We start from the raw sequence: 19,078 nt of genomic DNA on the forward strand, positions 1-19,078 counted from the left end.
CATTGCCCACCGAGGAGTCCCAGCTGCTCAGTGGGACATGATGCTTTCCCCAGGAGCCCACAGCAGGTTTCCAGCCAGGCATGTTCCACGCAGGCCAGTCCCCGTGGCCGTGGAAGTGGGTGGACGGCCTTGGGCATGCTGGAGGTTGTTCCTGGAGAGAACGGCAGTGGGGGGGTCCTGGAAAGGCCCCACCATCTCAGCCTCCATCTCACATGGGTTGTGGGCCGGGCGTCCCCGTGGTCCTGTTCCTGGTGTCTCTTGTACACCCACTGCTTTCTGGGAAGTAGGCTTGGTGCCAACAGGACAGTCCAGGAGTCACAGCAGTGGCCACCAGAGATGAAATATCCTCATGGCCAGGACAGTGGGACAGGATTGAGATGGGTGTTGACTCAGGCACCCAGGAGACACCAGCTCCTGGGGACAGGGGGAAGCCAGGGCACCACAGGCTCTCATGTTCCCTGGTGGGAGGTCCCTGCCAGAACGGGCAACCTGTCCCCAGAGGCACCACTGTAGGCAGCTGGTAGACTGCTCCCAGGGGTGCAGGTCAACAGCAGGAGTCCACTGGAGCCAGCTGAATCTTGCACTTCAGAGTGGATCTCATGGGACATCCATTGTCTCCAGACCTTTAGTTAAGCCATCTTTGTCCCCTCAAAAACACCCATCTGGGCAGGCAGGCATTGAACTTGGGAGTTGGCTCCACAGAGGGCCAGAGGATCCCAGGAAGCCCCCAGCCCCAGGCAGGGTCCCCCTCAGTACTCACCCAGCAAAAGGCAGCCTTGCTCCCATCAGGCCTGGTGATTGGGAGAGAAGTCAGCGCCTGTCTTCACCTCCCCCAATTCCCCGGGCATTGGCTGTGTCAGGCAGCTTCTGTGCCGACCTCGCCCTCAGAATACACCTAAGCTGGGTTCGTGGTGGTCCCTCCTCGCCCCAAGCCCAGCACCCTCTACCCCTCAGCTGGGAGTGGGGACACAGGCTCTGGCCCTCCAGGTGTTGGCCCTACCAGTTCTGCCCTACCCAGTCCCCCAGCACCCTCCCTCCTCTCTCCCTTCCCTGCACCCGCCTCACAGCAGTGTCCCTTCCTGGCCTTACCCTGCAGCCCCTCCCGCCAGGCCCCTCGGCCCTCCCCAGGTATTTGAGAATGTTGCTATTTACATCTTGCATGGGGTCAGTCTCCCCCCAAGATGGGCAGTGGCTCCCAGGTGTAAGGATGGCTCAGAGAGCTCTCTAGACTGTGGCAGGAGGCAGCAGGAGAGCAGAGGCGTGCTACCACTTCCCAAGCTGCAGGGCAGCAGTGGGCAGCCCACAGGCCCTAGCCGCTGGTCCCCAAGCTCCAGCAGGCAGGGACACAGGGGTCTTGGAAAGCTGGGCTGAGTGGAGAACCCCAAGCAGGCCTGACCCTGCTGCTTCTGAGGCCTAGGGGTGGATTCTGAGAGTGAGTTGACATGCTTCCCCAATGGCACAAAGTCTCATGACGACCCAATGAATCAACAGACACTTGGGAAATATTAATAAACATTTTTTATGAACTATTACAACAAAGAACTTCAGCAAGAAGTTTATGATCTTTGAGTAAACATTTTTAGCGTAACAGTCTCTGCGACCAGATATTGAAAGAGAAAAAAATCAAGCTTATAAAACACCATTTCACTGTTATCAACTGGAATACACTAAAAATAGGATAATGAAAATACATGTTCTTAAAGCATTTCCACAGGAAATGTCCATAATTATGACATTCTAAATCATTTAGCAATTGTATATGCTACATTAACTAAAACAAAGGTATTCCTTATTGCACATTTTAAAATTGGAAGGATACTCTAGCTTAAGTGGGGGATATTTAGGGGGAAAATATTTTGGCTCAAAATGTATACTGCACCAAGGCAGCTTCATTCTAAAAACATAAACCATTTAAAATAAAATTTTATATTTTGAAGCCAATAATCCTTTAACTTGATGAATAGTTTATAGTCCATTTTCTGACTAAGTGTCAGAGGTTAACTTTATGGGCCCTGTTTTAAGGCCTGTGAACAGCCCTCACTAATCTGAGAATTAGGTGTATATGGAGGTTCATCTTTAAAGCCTGAAGGCATTAAGTCTTTTGCAGCAGGTGGTGGCCCATAGTCTTGGGGACCATGAGTTGGAAGTGGTAATGGGGCACCAGGAATGAAGTACTCTCTTGGGCCAAATGAGCCTAAAGGTCTAAATGGTGCTGGTGCGGGTCCTGGAAAAAAATCACGAGGGTCAAAAGGCAAATCCCATTTTCCAGGTGGAACACATGGTGCATATTCTCTGAAGCCTATTGGTGGACGCATACCAGGACCTGGAAAATAAAAAGGAAGTCTGGTGAACATCCTGACTTGCCAGATGAGGCAAACTGAGATGGAACAAGTTTAGTTATAGCCTTTGACCAACCAGCCATGAAGCAACATATTAAGGATTTAAACATGGCTCTACCTAGCTCCAGGCTTGTCTTTTTTCTTTCCCTACTATATAATTGCAGAATTATTTCTATCTCACAAGAGCTCCATTTATATTTGGAAGTACTATATTACCATGACAAGATGATAGATTATGAAATAAGAACTTTACTACATCAAAGAAATTTTGATAAAAGGAAATTCCACTATTTATTACTGTATCCATTAAAAATTCATGAAGTATTTCAGCATGGACTTTACACATGCCATCAGAATCAAGGTGCATGCCCTCCTGGAAAAGGCCTTCCACAGCCACCTAATTAAATCAGCAATATTTATTAGGTCACTGTTAAATCCTCCTCTTTAACACTTCCCTCTGACTTTTCTCAAGATAAGGAGGGTTTGACTTTTCTATATTCTATAACCTACTGCTTATGCTTCCATTATGGGCGATTACAAACTTTATGTTATAGGATTTTCATATCTGTGACAAAATTTTAAGTTATGGCATGTGTCTCATCCACCTTTCCATCTATTGCAGTGCATATCAACAGAATTTCAACAAACATCTGCAGAAGTAATATTTCTGGCTTTTCTGTATATAGCCCCTTATCCTTGTCTATGAGAGATAGCTATTGCCTATCTCAGTATAAGATTATGTAGTGTCCCATATGTTCCAGAAAACTGGAGGAAAAGTTAAAATGTACTCAGCTTTATCCTTTCATTGTAAAGACCTGAGATAGCAACCAACTGTTTTAGCAAGCAATAGAAATGAAAGATGAATGTGATTTATAAGTCAATCACTACTGTTCAGATCATCATACCAAATGGTGGAGGAATTGGCCGAGGCCCAAAAGGCCCACCGAGCTGAAGTGGTGGTCCATACCGAATGGGAGGTGGTGGAGGCCGTCCCATCGGGGGTCCCATGAAGGGTACCCCTGAGAAAGGAGGGGGCCCTTTCATAGCCATATGAACCTGCAATTTAAGATTTGAAAGCAGTTAAAAGTTTTAAAATTCCTATGTATTAAGACAAAGTACCAACACCGATAAAAGCTAAAACCCAAAACAGGCACCTGTCCAGAGAACACCATCAGTGCAACAAAACTACCCACCCCTCCTGTGTATTCCCACCGACAGCTTACAGAAGTTGGAAGGATGCCACAAGAGGGAGCAGTTTGTTACTGATTATATCTGCACAGGAAAGGGAAAGGCAAGAGGACTGGCAGAGGTTATTAACAGAGGTGATTTCTGACAAGTATGTCATGCTGTATTCACTACAATCTATTTCAAAGGGAGTCCCCCCTCCCCATCACTTCCCATTCATCACAATAGCTCATTACTTCCATATTAAGAATGAACAGAATAAAATGAAAAATCCATTCTCTACCCATGTAATAATAGCTACTATTCAGAGTATCTTCAGTCAGTCTTTCATATATTATTCAACCTCTGAGATCTTTAAGTAGACTGTCTTATTTTAAATAAGAGGGAACAAAAGCAAATGGAATATCATAATTTGTTGAAGGCCACACTGCATATTAAAGGAACTCAATCCCAGGTTTGCCTCCAAGCCATGCTTTTCCCACCTCTACTCCTCTCTAACAATGGGTCTTTGCTCTCTTTTAAATCTTCTACTACAAAGGGGTTTGGGGTCTTATCTAAGGTGCCCTTAGATTTCTCTAGAGATGTATATTCCTGGAATATATATACACTGGAACTTGAGAAGTACTTTCCATCACAGTGCTATATACTGTACACCATTTGAGATATTGATTTATCATTTCCTATGAGTAGTGGGTTTGAAACTAAACAATTAAAAATTTATTTTATTATAGAGCTGCAGAAGACCTACCGGATATAATAGCAACACAGTTACAAGAGAATACACTTATGTGAACAAATGAGACCATTTCTTGGGACTGGCTCAAGAGGTCATTTCAGATGATCATTGTTTCACTGAAACAGTATTTCACTTTCAGAAAATCTGATACCAATCTAATTCAAATCACTCAAAATAGGGTTTGCACAAATGAAGGAATTCTTAAATAACATTCTTCCAAACAAAAATAAAAATGATGAATTATATAATTTATAATGAATTTACTTTGCCTTTACTTTTACTTTATATGGTGTTTTGTGTTGAACATTCAACACAAAACACCATAAAAAGTTAGAGTGATAACTTTTCACATTCTATAGTTCATTATAGTTGTACACACTTAAGCAACATTCCCAAGTTAAGGAGAAAAGTAAGCTCAATATTGCATGCAGTTTAAAGCAAACAAGATCAGTGTCATGCTCTGAATATCCTTCCCAGAAATGCACAGAATAAAACCCAATTCAGTTCTCAACCTCTAAGTACTTACTCCAACTGGATGCTCAGTCAAAGAAGTAATTGTGGAGACTGAGGGGGTCTCAGGTTCTTGGGGAACAGTTTGCTTTTTAAGAAACAAATGGGATAGTACAAATAGAACACAAAGAAGGATAAAGCAAAGAGCAAGTACTGTAGGAAAGCTACATGTTCCTGCATGACCACATGATTCACAGTAACTACAGAACTTACCTCACCCTCATTCGTCACCTTAGCTGGAGAAGAACTTCTGGAACTGCTATTCATGTGAGCTGGACCACATCCTGGGTCTGTTAGAGATCAAAGAATGGATTCAGACTTAATTCTAACATGAAAAGAATAAAAATCATCCATCCACAATTACAGATTCTTTGAAGTTACTTGGTCCCTTTACCAGAGGCAACGGGTTTCCCAGATGCCTCAGAAGACCAGTACGAGGTAAAGGTCCATCCATTGACCCTTGGGAAAGAAAGACCAGAGCCCTTGTATGTATTTTTCAGAAGAAATAAATCACTGGTGGACAGGTCAGGTCAGGATTCAACAATAACTAGAAAGCAACATGAAAAATGGGTTTCCCAGGGGTTGGGGTCATAGCTCAGTTGTAGAGTGTTTGCCTAGCATGTGTGAGGCACTGGGTTTGATTCTCAGCACACATTTAAAAAATAAATAAAGATATCATGTCCATCTACAATTAAAAATATTTTTTTAAAAAATGGGTTGCCCAATATGTAAATCACAATTTATGAAGAGACTTAAGTAAAATAAAGAACTGCCTTGGGTTGATAGAACAGCAGATTAATAAGTACTGGTCCTAAACTTTAAGCTATAGACTTGAAGTATGTGTAGGCTGGCTTTTCTTTAGTCTGTATAACCTGACTTCCAATCTTACCAAGACTACAGTCCTATTTAGAATTGGAAATAAGACTCAGTATTTCATGTTGGAAATATGTATGCTACATAAAGTTTAAGGCTACTTTTATAATATTTGGGAAAGGAACACCATAGAGATTTAATTTAAAGATAAAGGTTTACACTTCACAGTGTAAAATTTAAAAGAAAAAAACAATACAGGGACCTCCAGGAAAAAAAAAATGTTTTCTATTCTAGAACAGATTTTACAGAAAACATTCACTAAGATAAAGTAAGAAATTATCTTCTATATATTGTACAGGCCCAAATTCTATGTTTTCATTAGAATATTCAAAAGGGAAAAAAAAACCCAAAACCTTGAAGTAGTTTACTATAAAGCAACATGTGAATGCTCACCAAATCCGTTTCTAGGCATAGCTTTTTGATTAAGAGTAGCAGAAGGAGGTCTCTCAGCTGGCTCTGCTGTCAGTGGAGGGGAACATTCTCCACCACTCACGGGGGATGGACCAAAAGAGCCATTATGGCTCAGTGGACCGAAAGACAACAATGCCATGTTACTACTTTAAGGCAGCCTTCTCGCTGACACCAACCCTCACCTCCCGCTTTAGCAAATCATTCACATTATTTCATAACCATTACACACAGAAGTAAAAAGTAATTTACATACATTCTGCACCAAGAAATAAAATAGCTCCTTTTACAAAGTGCCCCCTACCTCTCCGAGGAGGATTTTGTAAATTTGGTCTTCCCGGCATAGGTTTTACAATCACGGGTTCATCTTGCCACACTGCCATCTTTTGGGTCATTTCCAATAGTCTTGAATATTGAGAAAGAATGGGCTGAATTATGAAACAGCAATCTATTCCTTCATAGATAATATCTAGCATAACCTTAAAACACTATAAAACATATAGTAAGATATCAAAATCACATACTTCTGTCTCAAATTAGCAGCTTCCCTTTTCTCTTCAGCTACAGCTCTTTCTGCAGAACGAGCTTTGAGCTATTAAAGAGAAAATATTCAAATTCAGTTGCGGTAGGCTATGCACAAAATAAAGAAAAGGGGGAAAAATCTTACCCAATTATCATGAGCTTTCTTCTCATGCATAGCAATCTGAAAAAGACAACATATTAAAAAATATGTTTTTAGGGACTCATTATAATAGCCTATAATTGTCTGTATTAGATATCAAAGAATTCTGCAACTACAGGACTGTATTAATTACTACCTGGTTTTTAAATAAGCGCTCCGCTTTCTGTAATTCTTCTTCCATCTCTTCAATTCTCCGCCTAAGAATTACAACAATTGAATAACATTTGAAACATTCTGACCATTTTCCCTTTATTCCATCAGCTATACTTTTAAAGACTTTATCATACATAAGAAAAACATTTCTATAGTTATATGAATCCAGTGTGATCAAAACTAATACTACAGGCAAGGTGCAATGCCACATGCCAGTAATCCCAATGATTGGGAAGCTGAGGCAGGAGGATCATAAGTTCGAGGTCAGTCTCAGCAATTAAGTGGGAACCTATGCAACTGAGACCCTGTCTCAAAGTTAAAAAAAAAAGGTCTAAGGATGTAGCTTAGTAGTAAAGCATCAAAAATAAATAAATAAATAAATAGATAGATAGATAGATAAAATAAGAACCTAATACTAATAACTTCTTTATCATTTAATTGCTAGAGATTCTGAATGATAACTTACAATTTCCTTAACTGTTCATCAGTGTGTTCTCAAGTAATTCTGTTAGAAATATCTTCCTCCTTAAAACTTTTTTTCTTTTTTTCAAATTATATCCATAGAAGATTTCCAAGGTCTATCAAATGCCACACTTTTGTGGGTCTTGATAAATCACACAGCAAACTGATTTCTTAAAGAATTACTACAACATACAAACCCCCCAGAACTGTTTGCATTGACCAAGTTCCCTATGGTCTTGCCCATTAGGTATAAGTAAATTTTTGTTAACATTTTTCATTTGTTAAGTTGAAATTTATTTTTTTCTCCTGTGTGAATTGAATTTATTCATATCCTCTCGTTATTTATACTTACATGGAATTTTCTTCTATCTACATAATGTAAAAAAAAAGATTAAAAAGAAAGCTAACACTAGTTCATTAGACATTGACACCCTCCTTTAGAAACTGAACTCACTTGTAATTTTTAACTTCCTGTACAGAGGAAACCACCTTTTCATCTGCAGCTGACAGCCGCTGCTCTTTTTCTAGTCTCTCATATTCTTCTTGGCTTAGTTTCCTAAAATAAAGCCAGTTATCAAATCAAAAGTTTCTCTTTGTGAATATCACTTCCCACAATTCTATAAAATGCTTAGGCACATAAAATAGAAATTCAAACCTGCAATTTCGTAAATCAAACTCTGGCAAATCACTTACATTTTCTAACTTCTCCTCTTAATTCTCTACTTACCAGTAAATAAAATAAATGTGAAAACAACATGTGCCCCAAGGGCAAGTCTCCTGTGTGTAAGATAATAAAAACTCACTTTACTTCAATTTGGAAGATCAGGACTGATCAACCTAACATAAAATCTTCTAGAATATGTCTTTTAGCTATGCAATTAACCACAGAACATTTTTAACACTTTAGATATCTATTTCAAAAGAATTGTAATTAAGCAAAAAGACCAATCTGAGTTTTGATAATGTCTGTCAACCAGAAAAAGAAGCCAAACTGACCCACAATCAGAGTATTATCTACTGACAAGTTTTAACTCTGATCATGAAACTCAAGATGTTCATCTACTGAGACAAAGGTAGACACATTTAATGATTTAAAAAATACTATTTTCTGCTATCCTTGTACTACCCTCTTTAGCCATAGTTCCAATTCAAAAGATAATTAACTTGAAACTTAATTTTCCATAAATCAGAAGAACTATAGTAAAAAAAGGATTATTGATACCAAATAGAAAAAGGGGATTATATATTCTTATATAGCTTCTCATTTAATTCTTCAGCAAGTATTTTATGAGTGGCTATAATATACTAGTTACCTTGTAAGATGCTAAAGAATAAAAGAGTTCACTGTTTCAGGTATAAATGATGCCTAAAGGAATATAATGAATTTTCCCCACTGGCTTAAGAAGGAATATGGAGAAAACTAAATCTTGAAGGACAGAGAGAATTTTGTTTCCAATTATCAAAGAGTTAGTCTGAGGAGCACTAAGAACAATCAAAACATCTTTATAAGAATATAAAATTGTGTTTGAAGGGATCCAAGCTAAAAAGGCAGTGGAGATATATGGATGTGGCCAAGATCCATTAGAAAAAGGAATCTCAGAATTACAAGTAAGGCTGGCACTTTAAGGTACTTTTCTCCTAGGTTTACCCACATATTGAAGATAACACAAAGATATAATGAGTCTGAACTAAGCCTTCATCCAATTCTTGGGCTTAGAGGAAAAAACAAGTGTTTGGGGCTACAAATAAAGGGACCCTTAATAAAAGCCCTAGCCTTTGAGTTTAGATTAGAAAATACTGCACACTTAAGTGATGAACAGGCAAAAAATCCAAAAGGAATAATACTGAAACATTGAAAAGACAAAAGTCATTTTTGAATTATCTTAATTGCTGACTAAGTTTAAAGTGACAATCTTACTCAAGTAACCTCAACACTTTTCTATAAGAAGATAACTTCATCTTAGTCCTCAAATTTCATCTATAATTATCACAACAATGTTAGCCAATCAAAACTGACCAGGCACTCCATAAGACAAAATTCTGTGAGAAAAAATACCACAGAAAAGGAAACCACCTAATGGGGTTATCTGCACATGTTTTAAAATCACTGTGCTTTATACAGTCAAAAAAGTAAAGTCAAGATTATGAATTTCAGGGCTGGGAATATAGCTTAGTAGGTAGAGTGCTGCCTTGCATGCACAAGGCTCTGAGTTCAAACCCCACCACCACAAAAGAGGAAAAAAAAAAGATTATGAATTTTGTCAAAGGATTAGAAACTATAAAACCAAGAAAAGGTTGGGTGTGGTGACCTACCTACAGTAGAAGATACTCAAGAGGCAGAGGCAGAATGATGAGATTAAAGATAGCTTGGAAAGCAGTAAGACACTAGTCCCTTATGAGAAAGAGCAAGGAGTCTGTGGAGGTAGCTCAATAGTAGAGCACATGGCTCAATGTCCTGGGTTTGAGCTGTAGTACTGAAATAGGACTGGGGTTGTGGCTCAGTGGTGAAGCATGTGCCCCACATGTGTGGGGCACTGGGATCAGTCCTCAACACCACATAAAATACATAAAATATTGTGTTGGGCTGGGGATGTGGCTCAAGCGGTAGCGCGCTCGCCTGGCATGCGTGCGGACCCGGGTTCAATCCTCAGTACCACATACAAACAAAGATGTTGTGTCCGCCAAAAACTAAAAAATAAATATTAAAATTCTCTCTTTCTCTCTTAAAAAAATCCTATAAAAATAAAATAAAATATTATGTCCCTCTACAACTAAAATAATATTTTAAACCCTGAACTTTTTAAAATCCTAAACTCAATGAATGATTTTAGCAGCAGATTTGGGAAGTAAAATAAATCCTAGCGCTTTTAAGATAGGTCAGAAGAAAATATCCAGAAGAAGTAAATCCAGAATGTAGGAGGCAGGGGAAATCAAATTCTAATATGCATTATTATAATCAGAAGAGAGGATGAGGTAAAATCAACATTTAGAAAAAGACTCCAAAATTCAAGAAATGTTTAATGGTCCCAAGCAACATAACTGCAAGAGGAAAAGTGGGTGGGGTGGGGAAAACTACACCTAGGCACTTCCCAATACAACTGTTAAAAAAACAGAGAAATGACTACAGGAACTAGGGGAGGGATAAGACCAAACAACAATGATAATGGATTCCTTAAAGAAAAAATTTAAAACAGATGGTAATTAATTGGATATTTTTAAATTGCTAAAACTAAGTAACAGTCAAAATTCAGTAGCCAAAAGAAAGATCCTTTAAAAATGGAAACTGGTTTTAACTCTAATCATGAAGTTCATGTCAACCTAATACAGATTATAAAGGTAGCAATATTTAGTGGATAAAATACTATTCTCTATTTATCCTTGTACTACTTTGATACAATAATCAAATCTATCATTAAAGGACAATGTTCAAATAGAATGAAAATAATTTCAAATAAGAAACCAACAGTGTAGAATGCAGAACTACAGAAACTTTAAATATGTGTATAAATTGAATGAATGTCTTGTGGAGTTCACAGTATATGAAGTACTAACATACAATGCCACAACAGTTATCAGATTCAGGAGCTACTTAAAGCCCATAAAAAAAAAAAAAAATAAACCTATTAATCTATGTCAGGTTTTTATTAAATCCAGAATATATACCATGGCCTTTAAATTATGAGAAGATGAATAAAATTATAATTATAATTATATAATTATAATTCCATTATAATTTAGGATTACATCAAGCTTATACAGGGGATGAGGAAAATAATTTAAAATATTTAAACTATTAAAAAGATACAAGGAAGAAAAAAAAGAACAGGTCATCAAATAGAAAGCAAATTCTTCATAAACCACAGGCACATATTGACATGGACAGACTTATATTTTAGAAAGTCCACTCAAGTGGCTATAGAGAAAATTAATAAGAATATATTATATAAAAGAATATATATATATAATACATTATATATATATTATATATTATATATATTATATAAAAGAATATATATATATAAATGCTAAAGAGTAAAATCAGGTGCAAATAAATAAAATCTGACACAAAAAACCTATTTTTAGAGAATTCAAGTATTTTTGTGGATTAAAAACTTCAAATGAACTTTCAAAAAATAACTAGCTCCACACTGAGAAGATTAATATATAAATATATACTACAAACAAGTACTTCTGTAATCATAACTCCTAAGGTCCTTGCCACAGTTCAATTTTTAGTGTGAACATCTGAGATATTCAAGTCCAAAACTTGTACCATCAATAAGTAAATATTATTCCTTTTTGAAGTTTTTATTCTACTAAAACATGTCATTCCAAATCACTCAGTATTTTTAAAGGTCCAGAGTTAGAGATACAAGTTCAAAACATTAGAATTACATAACTGATCACAATGAAAGGTAATTAAAATAAATAGTGGGATCATAGAAAGGGTCTAGATCTTTGAGAGGTATTTCCACATCAGTGACTGTTAATACCAGTTTACCACTTCCTGCCTTCATATGAATTTGACAATTGATTACGATGTCCTCACAGCCTTAGTTTATGGTTCCAACTACCTCAGGACTCTTAAGACTGACGATGGAAAGAAAAATGCAACTTATAGGAAACAAAACACAAAGGAAAAAAGACAAATCTCTACTTATTACAACTAGAAGAAATTGTAAATAATCTTAAGAAAAGATAAAATTATCTGTTAGTTCACACAGTGATAACAATAACAAACAATGAAAATCTTACTTTTGTAATGCCACCTCATTTTGCTGGTAGAGTTCATTTAAAATCTCCACTTTCTGCCTAAGAGTTTTGCATTCCTCTTCCAGTCCAACTTTAGAAGACCGTAGTGAATTGCAGTCACTTTCTAATTTCTTTATTTGGTCTGTAAAGGATAAAACAGCTTATCTCTATATGTGTACAAGGACTTAAGAACTTGTTTGAGGGAGTAGTGCCAAGAAAAGTAAGAAGCATGAAAGCAAGAAGCCATTCTTTATCTTTCTAATAAAATTTTAAGTCTTTCCAACATGGTAATTTCTTCTCAAGAAGAACCCACCTTCTAGATTACATTTTGTGGACTTCGAGGCTCTTAGCTCAAGTTGTAAAAGTTTTAGATCCTCTTCAACTACTGATATTGTAGTTTGTGTCTAAAAATTGCAGAAAAGAGAGGTATTCTTAAAAGTGAGGCACAGGAAGAATTCACAGGCACTATGGGACTCTTACAAAGAACTATACCCGAGAGACATCCATCATCTGCTTAATTTGATCTTTGATCTTCTCGTTCCGATCACCTAAAAAACAAAAGACTTTAGCTTTTTCTTTCCTTACTTTTAACTCTATATTCTCCTAACTTCCCCAAACTAAAGAATGATCGTGTTCAAACACCGGAAGAAAAAAAAATCAATTAAATAATTAAACTGATTAGACTAATGACTTTTAAGAGAATTGCAAGCTTAGATTTTAAAAAAAAGAGAGGTGAATTTCAGGTTGGGGTTGTGGCTCAGTGGTAGAGTGCTCACCTAGCATGTGTGAGGCACTGAGTTTGATCTTCAGCATAAAAATAAATAGAAGTACTATGTCTGTCTTAAAAACAAAAAAAGGTAAATTTCTAGTTTGCACAACTAAAATGTTATCTCTGCTATTCTTGTAAGATAAAAGCTTTTCTTCTCTCTCAGATCTATCTTCACCTGGGCAAGTAAGTAAGTGTCTTGTTTAGAAAGATTCAATCCTACATTTTCTCCCTGAATCTACTACCAGGTGTGGTTTGAAATACTTGCTATGTAAGCAATATCCAACTTGGGAGAAAACATTTGGAAATATTTTCCTCATCAGTAAACACTGTTACACTCCCTCTCTAGCTTTCTGATAGTCTCTAGCCTCTGTTCTCACAGCCTTAGTTTATGGTTCCAACTGCCTCCGGACTCTTAAGACTGACTGTGGACCTTAAAACCACAGAGCCATAGAGATGATGAGTATCAAAATCAAGTATCATCTGCATAAGTTAAGAAATAAATTTCTCTTACTGTACAATGTTCAATACTTAGAGGTATAGGATGTGACTATTGTAGCTGCAGTGTACTTACTAGTTTTCAATGGGATAGAAAAAGTCAGTGTTCTTCACATGCCTATTGGTACATTATACCCCAGCAACCCACCTCTGCCAATGCAACAGACATATCTATAGATCCAGTGATGTGTCTACAACCCTGAAGCTTAAGAAGAAATTCAGCCAGCTGAAAAGTGGCATCTGTATACTTAATTAAAGACAGGAAAGCAAAAAAGGATTCAACTTCCCTGAGACTGATCTCACCTGCTACCTCTCCATTGGTTAATTCATCTGACTCATCTGTACTTTGATCCTCAGATTCAGATTCACATTGTAACCGATTCAACTGTGTGATGTAATTAGTCAAAGCCTAGAAAAGAAGCAAAAGGTTGGAAGACTCTCGATTTTAATTCAGAAGATTTCAGGAGAATTCATGAGATGAAACATGTATTTGGAGTATAAACTTACTTTATTAGTATCATATTTGTAACTAAGAGCTACTTGTAAATCTTTCTGGGACTTCTCAAATGATTTGATTTGTTCACTGAGCTCAGCATGTGATGTACTCCAGTCTTTGGCTTCTTGCTGCAACTGAAAAGTCAAAACACATGAATTCATATGGGTTAGGTAGGGGTTTCTGCACTGGACACATTAGGACTACAAGACTTAGACAAAGAAATAGAGAGCCATACTCCTCGGTGGACTCCGTCAATCGAGGGGTTTGAGACCTTGGTTAAGGAAGAGGGCAGAGTGGCCCCAACTCTCACAGCTGCAGTAAGAACATCAGAGCTATCAGGAAGTTGACCCTGTTTTATTGCATTCCCCCGAAAATTGCTGTCAATTCAAATAATTTACCTCCAGCAGGAATGGCTGGGCACATATGACTGTCTCCTAAATTTAGATTCCTTATCATGTAATCTTCCCTTGGCCGGTGAATCAGTAACTACTCAAAACAGGATCATAAAATACTTAATTTTCTGGTTTAAAAAGTTTCTTTGAGGCTATGCAAGTTAATAACTGATTGATATTTGATAAGAAAAGCAATAATCCAAAAATCCAAAACAGATGGAGAACATATATATGCACTCAATTTGGGGAGCATTGTTTAAACTTTGCATATCTAGAAAAGGTCCTACATGAATATTCCTTACCTCAGAAACAGATCCAAGAAAGATACAAGATAATGATATTCACTTCTCTAGTTTACATTATGTATGACATCAAATTTTCTTTACCTGCTCTTTCTCCTTCTTAAGCATGGTATTTTCTTTCTGAAGCTTCCTGCATTCCAACTTCACCTTCGCTTCATGAAGCTTAGTTTCAGTAAGGATAATTTGAAGCTAATGCAAAACACTACAGTTAGTGAATTAATTCCAAAGAAAAAACAAAGTTATACTTTCCCAAACCAGACATCATATAGTTCTCATTTTTTGCACATTTTAGCACACCTCAAATTTTTGGTCCGCAACAAATTAAGATGTAGTATTAATATCCGATAGCAAGAGTTGGCAGCTTTACCTCTGAAAGTTCAGAATTATTCACTGAAATGACATCTTTAAGCTTCTCTATAGATTTCTTATTTTCCATTATCTGCCAGGGGAAAACAGAACACAAAATATGCATTAGGATTTCAGTAGAAATACTGATAGATATACATACATATATATATATATATATATATATATATATATATATGTGTGTGTGTGTGTGTGTGTGTGTACACACATATATATACTAAAAAAGATAAACACAACAAAATTTTTGTCAAGCCATCCCATTACATTTCAGGTAAATGCAGGGGGATCCAGATTTGGACTAAGCAAAAAATCAAGAACTGAAAGAGATGAGGGAAAATGAAGTCATAAATATTTCATGGCATCCACAAACCTTACTGTTTGTGAGATAACCAGAAAAAAAGGTCAAAGTATAGAAAATCATAATGCAATAAGTAAATAAAATGTTTTAAAGCATAGAAAATTAACTATAATTAATTACTGTTTCAAGTAAACCAGTTCAAATTAGTAATTTTTTTTCTAGTGATAGAGAAAAAAATTTCCCAAGATCATTTTTAAAATTTTCTTATCTGAAGTAAAAAATGATAAAATTTAAGGAAGAATAGACTAATCTCACATACAGAAGAATTCCAAAAAATTTATAAAGATACTTGCTCCTTAAGGAAGTGGACATAACTCTGCAATCTTTGTTTGCAATGCCTGGGATTGAATCCTGGGCCTCATGCATGCTAGGCAAGTGCTCTACCATGAGCTGCATCCTGGGCTTGTAACTCTTCATACTTTAACTGTGGGCTGTGCATGGTAACTTCCAAAGAATACAACATGACAAGGATTGGAAAGAATTTTTACAGTGGAGAAATCTGATAAATACTACCTCAGCTGGGTGATCAAGCTTACTTGGGGGTAGGATATTTCAGAACACACTCTCTACTATCTTTTGCAACTTTTATGTAATTACAGAAACTTATAGAAATTGAAAATGAAGTATGTAAGTAAACTTTTTTTAAGTACAGAAAATTGATTAATTCATTACTCTTTCAAGTAAAAAGTAAACAAATACTGTTCAACTGGACAATAGTTTTTTACTTGTTCTGCATGTTTCCAATGGCAGAGCAAAGCAATATGAAAATTATCCAAGGTTGAGAATAAAAATATTTCCTAGGCCCATAAAAATAATTTGTTGTATCAGTACTTAAAAGTTCCACAAAATGGGCAGAAGTGGGTTTGACTTCCTTGACTCCTAATCTTACTTTAGTTAACAGCTGGACTAAGTTCAACTTAACCAATTTAACAAAATATTTCAAAAGCCAAATTGCAGTAACACTTAGCAGCGAAACTCGTACCAAGTCCTGATTCTTAGCATTCTGTTCTCTCTCAGATGCTAACGTAACAAGAAGACTTTTAGCTTTCTCATCCAGAAGTTCTTTATCTTTTTCAAGAAGCTTCACTTTATCCTGGAAAAAAAGGTGTCAATATTACTCACTCATTACATTTACTTTTGAGTTTAGAATGTAATTCCCCCCAAAGAAGGGATTTTTACCTTATATTTAGTTGCTTCATCAGAAAGAATCATATTTTTTTTCATGGTCTCTTGGACCTGTTTCTTTGATTCCTTCATCTATGTAAATAAAGCATTCAGAATTAAGATACACAAATTATAGTGCTACTATACAAGTTACTTCCAGACAAGTGACCCTTTCCAGAAGAAAGCAGTACTTAATACATATGACTGTTTAGAATTTGGATGATTTGTAGGAAATAATGAAACAAAAATTTTAAAATACGATTTTAAAATTAAAACAGGTAGAAATGATTCATGCTAGAACCAAGGGAGAAAGAAACAAAAAAAAATATTATACCTTCTGTTCATAATTTGACAATTTCTGCATTAGTTCTTCATTTTCTTTCATGAAATTGTTCATCTTTTTGGAAACTTGCTGTTCAATGACTAAAAGGGGGAAATACACAAGATTATTACAATCACTAAATGAAATTCAATTACTCAATCTACTAAAAGCAAAGACATGTTATATGGTACTATGAGGAAATACTTCTTAGCATAACTATTATGCTTTTAAAAAGCAATCTATGCTTATTAGCAATAAGAGTATAAAAATTATTAAAATTTAAGAAAAATATAAGAACAATGATATTTTGCTGGGTGCAGTGGTGCACACCTGTAATCCCAGTGGCTCAGGAGGCTGAGCTAGAAGGATCCCAAGTTCAAAGCCAGCCTCAGCAAGAGCGAGACACTAAGCAACTAAGTGAGACTTGGTCTCTAAATATAGGGGGTTGGGGATGTGGCTCAGTAGAGTGCCCCAGAGTTCAATCACAGGTACCCCTCCCATCCAAAATGATATTTCAATTTAAGCTTATTTCACAGATGGGAAATACAGTAAAGTGTTGTAGCTTGATATTCCTCCCTTCTCAAAACACTTTCTTTTCAGAAAATGGAATCATTTCATTCTTTGCAAAGAAAAACAGAAATGAAAACATACTGATTCACATTACCATTCTTTAAATTATCTACTCAATTACTTAATGCATGATTAAATAATTAGCATAGAAATACTCTTCAAATGTAATACATCTGCATTACATCAATATTCAAAGTTAATCTGCCCCAAATTAAAACTTATCATCATCTCCCTATCCACAATTTGTTCCTCCTCTTTATCTCCTATCTCAGAGTTGGAACCATCATCATCTACTCTATTATCCATGCTAGCAACCTAGGAATAGTAAAATTTTCAGGAGGTAAAAAAGATAATAGACATTAAAAGTCACTGTATCTATTTCTAACATACATAAAACACACAACAAACACCAATACAAATGGTTATTACAAGTTTAAGAAACCTAAAAATTTACCTTGATATTCTCTATATTTTACCTAGAAGAGAGAAAAAAGATTAAATTTGATGTCAAACATATGCTCAATAGAAACAGCATTCCTAAAACAACAGTCAGAATCATAACCAAGTGAGAATTTAATAACATTCTGGTTCAGGATAATAATTTATAGGATTAAAAATAAGTAAAGTTAACAAGCCTTTTAAATTTAATTGGTAGTGAGATTTCATAAATAGCCTCTGACATAAAAACACTAAGATACGTACCTTATTTCACAGTAAAGACGTGTGTGTGTATATGTGTGTGTGTGTGTGTGTGTGTCTTCAAAATCATTTACTTGACAATTCTAAATAACCAGGATAAAGTCTAGAAACAATGACTATTCAAAAGGAATCTGAGGAAACAATATTAAAGGCATAATCTTTGTACTAAGATATGCCACTTTCACTCACCAGAAAACATCTTAGAACTCCAATTTAAATTTGGCTATTGGCTGAATTTAGAAACTAAGAGGCTACATCATCTTATTTCTGCAAACCACTAAATATATAGCAAGAAATCTGAAAGGGAAGACTGCTAGAAGAAAATGCACAAGCAACAAGAGAAATGACAATTAACATATTCTGGAAAGGACAAAAACAATCATTTCCAAAAGACAGCAATAAACTGCCTGATAATAAAACCTAAGCAGAATTTTTTTTAAAACATCACTAAATTTCTTTGTAACTTAGCATATTACTTGTCCTTTCAAACTTATGTTATTAATGGTGATGGGATACTCAGATGTGTCCATGGATCATCCATGGGATCTTCGTAATAGGAAATTGCATTCAGAAAACTCCAACACAGAAATAAATGAACATTTCTTTAATGTCATAGCCTTGCTAACCTTTTACTCAAAATGACAACAGAGGAAAATGGGAAGTAGCATAAAAGCAGTCATCTAAGGTAGGGACTAAAGTTCCAAAGTCAAATGCTGAAACTGAGGAGCAACAAGTTAGGAACCAGATCCCACATAACCTAGTGAAAAGAGAAACAGGTACCGCAGTTCTTGAAATGAAAGAAACAAGAGAGAGAAATATAAAATGGTTTCATGTTTTTCCCTTCTCTTTATCCTTCTATTTCCTTTTTCCTTTTAGCTGAGACAAAGTTCAATGAGATTAGAAAATTCCTCACAGGTATCCAGGCAAACGATTCTTCTATTTAAGAAGGGAATACTTTTTAAGAGATTTTACTCTCAATTGTACAAGGAGAGGAAACTTATCTTAACAATGATATGTTTGAAATAATTAAGAAATCAGAAAAAGA

At 36.1% G+C, this 19,078-nt stretch overlaps 1 protein-coding gene and 1 long non-coding RNA gene across 2 annotated transcripts; both read right to left on the bottom strand.

Annotated features, from left to right (window-relative positions):
• Positions 1 to 1,928: 1,928 nt before the first annotated feature.
• On the bottom strand, positions 1,929 to 6,168 carry LOC144252275 (uncharacterized). Its single transcript, XR_013342954.1, has 5 exons — positions 6,037 to 6,168; positions 4,984 to 5,060; positions 4,787 to 4,858; positions 3,245 to 3,395; positions 1,929 to 2,323 (listed from the first exon to the last, which is right to left on the bottom strand). It is a non-coding gene; the product is annotated as an uncharacterized LOC144252275 (long non-coding RNA).
• A 677-nt stretch (positions 6,169 to 6,845) lies between these two features.
• On the bottom strand, positions 6,846 to 16,850 carry LOC144252315 (transport and Golgi organization protein 1 homolog). Its single transcript, XM_077794722.1, has 11 exons — positions 16,777 to 16,850; positions 16,458 to 16,535; positions 16,261 to 16,371; positions 14,922 to 14,993; positions 14,639 to 14,743; positions 13,668 to 13,773; positions 12,593 to 12,648; positions 12,414 to 12,504; positions 12,104 to 12,242; positions 7,803 to 7,904; positions 6,846 to 6,930 (listed from the first exon to the last, which is right to left on the bottom strand). Exons 1-11 carry the CDS (start codon positions 16,837 to 16,839, stop codon positions 6,846 to 6,848), a joined length of 1,008 nt encoding a protein of 335 aa, XP_077650848.1. The 5' UTR covers positions 16,840 to 16,850.
• Between the last annotated feature and the right edge of the window lie 2,228 nt (positions 16,851 to 19,078).

This window comes from Urocitellus parryii, unplaced genomic scaffold (genome assembly GCF_045843805.1).
Source record: "Urocitellus parryii isolate mUroPar1 unplaced genomic scaffold, mUroPar1.hap1 Scaffold_40, whole genome shotgun sequence".
Taxonomy (NCBI): domain Eukaryota; kingdom Metazoa; phylum Chordata; class Mammalia; order Rodentia; family Sciuridae; genus Urocitellus; species Urocitellus parryii.

Coding starts and splice junctions, on each gene's coding strand:
- LOC144252315 (XM_077794722.1), bottom strand. CDS start 16,839: ATGAACAATTTCATGAAAGAAAATGAAGAACTAATGCAGAAATTGTCA. Junction 12,649..13,667: donor AACCAATGGAGAGGTAGCAG/GTGAGATCAGTC, acceptor TTTGTTTTTTAG/GTGATCGGAACGAGAAGATC. Junction 12,243..12,413: donor CACAAAATGTAATCTAGAAG/GTGGGTTCTTCT, acceptor TATCCTTTACAG/ACCAAATAAAGAAATTAGAA.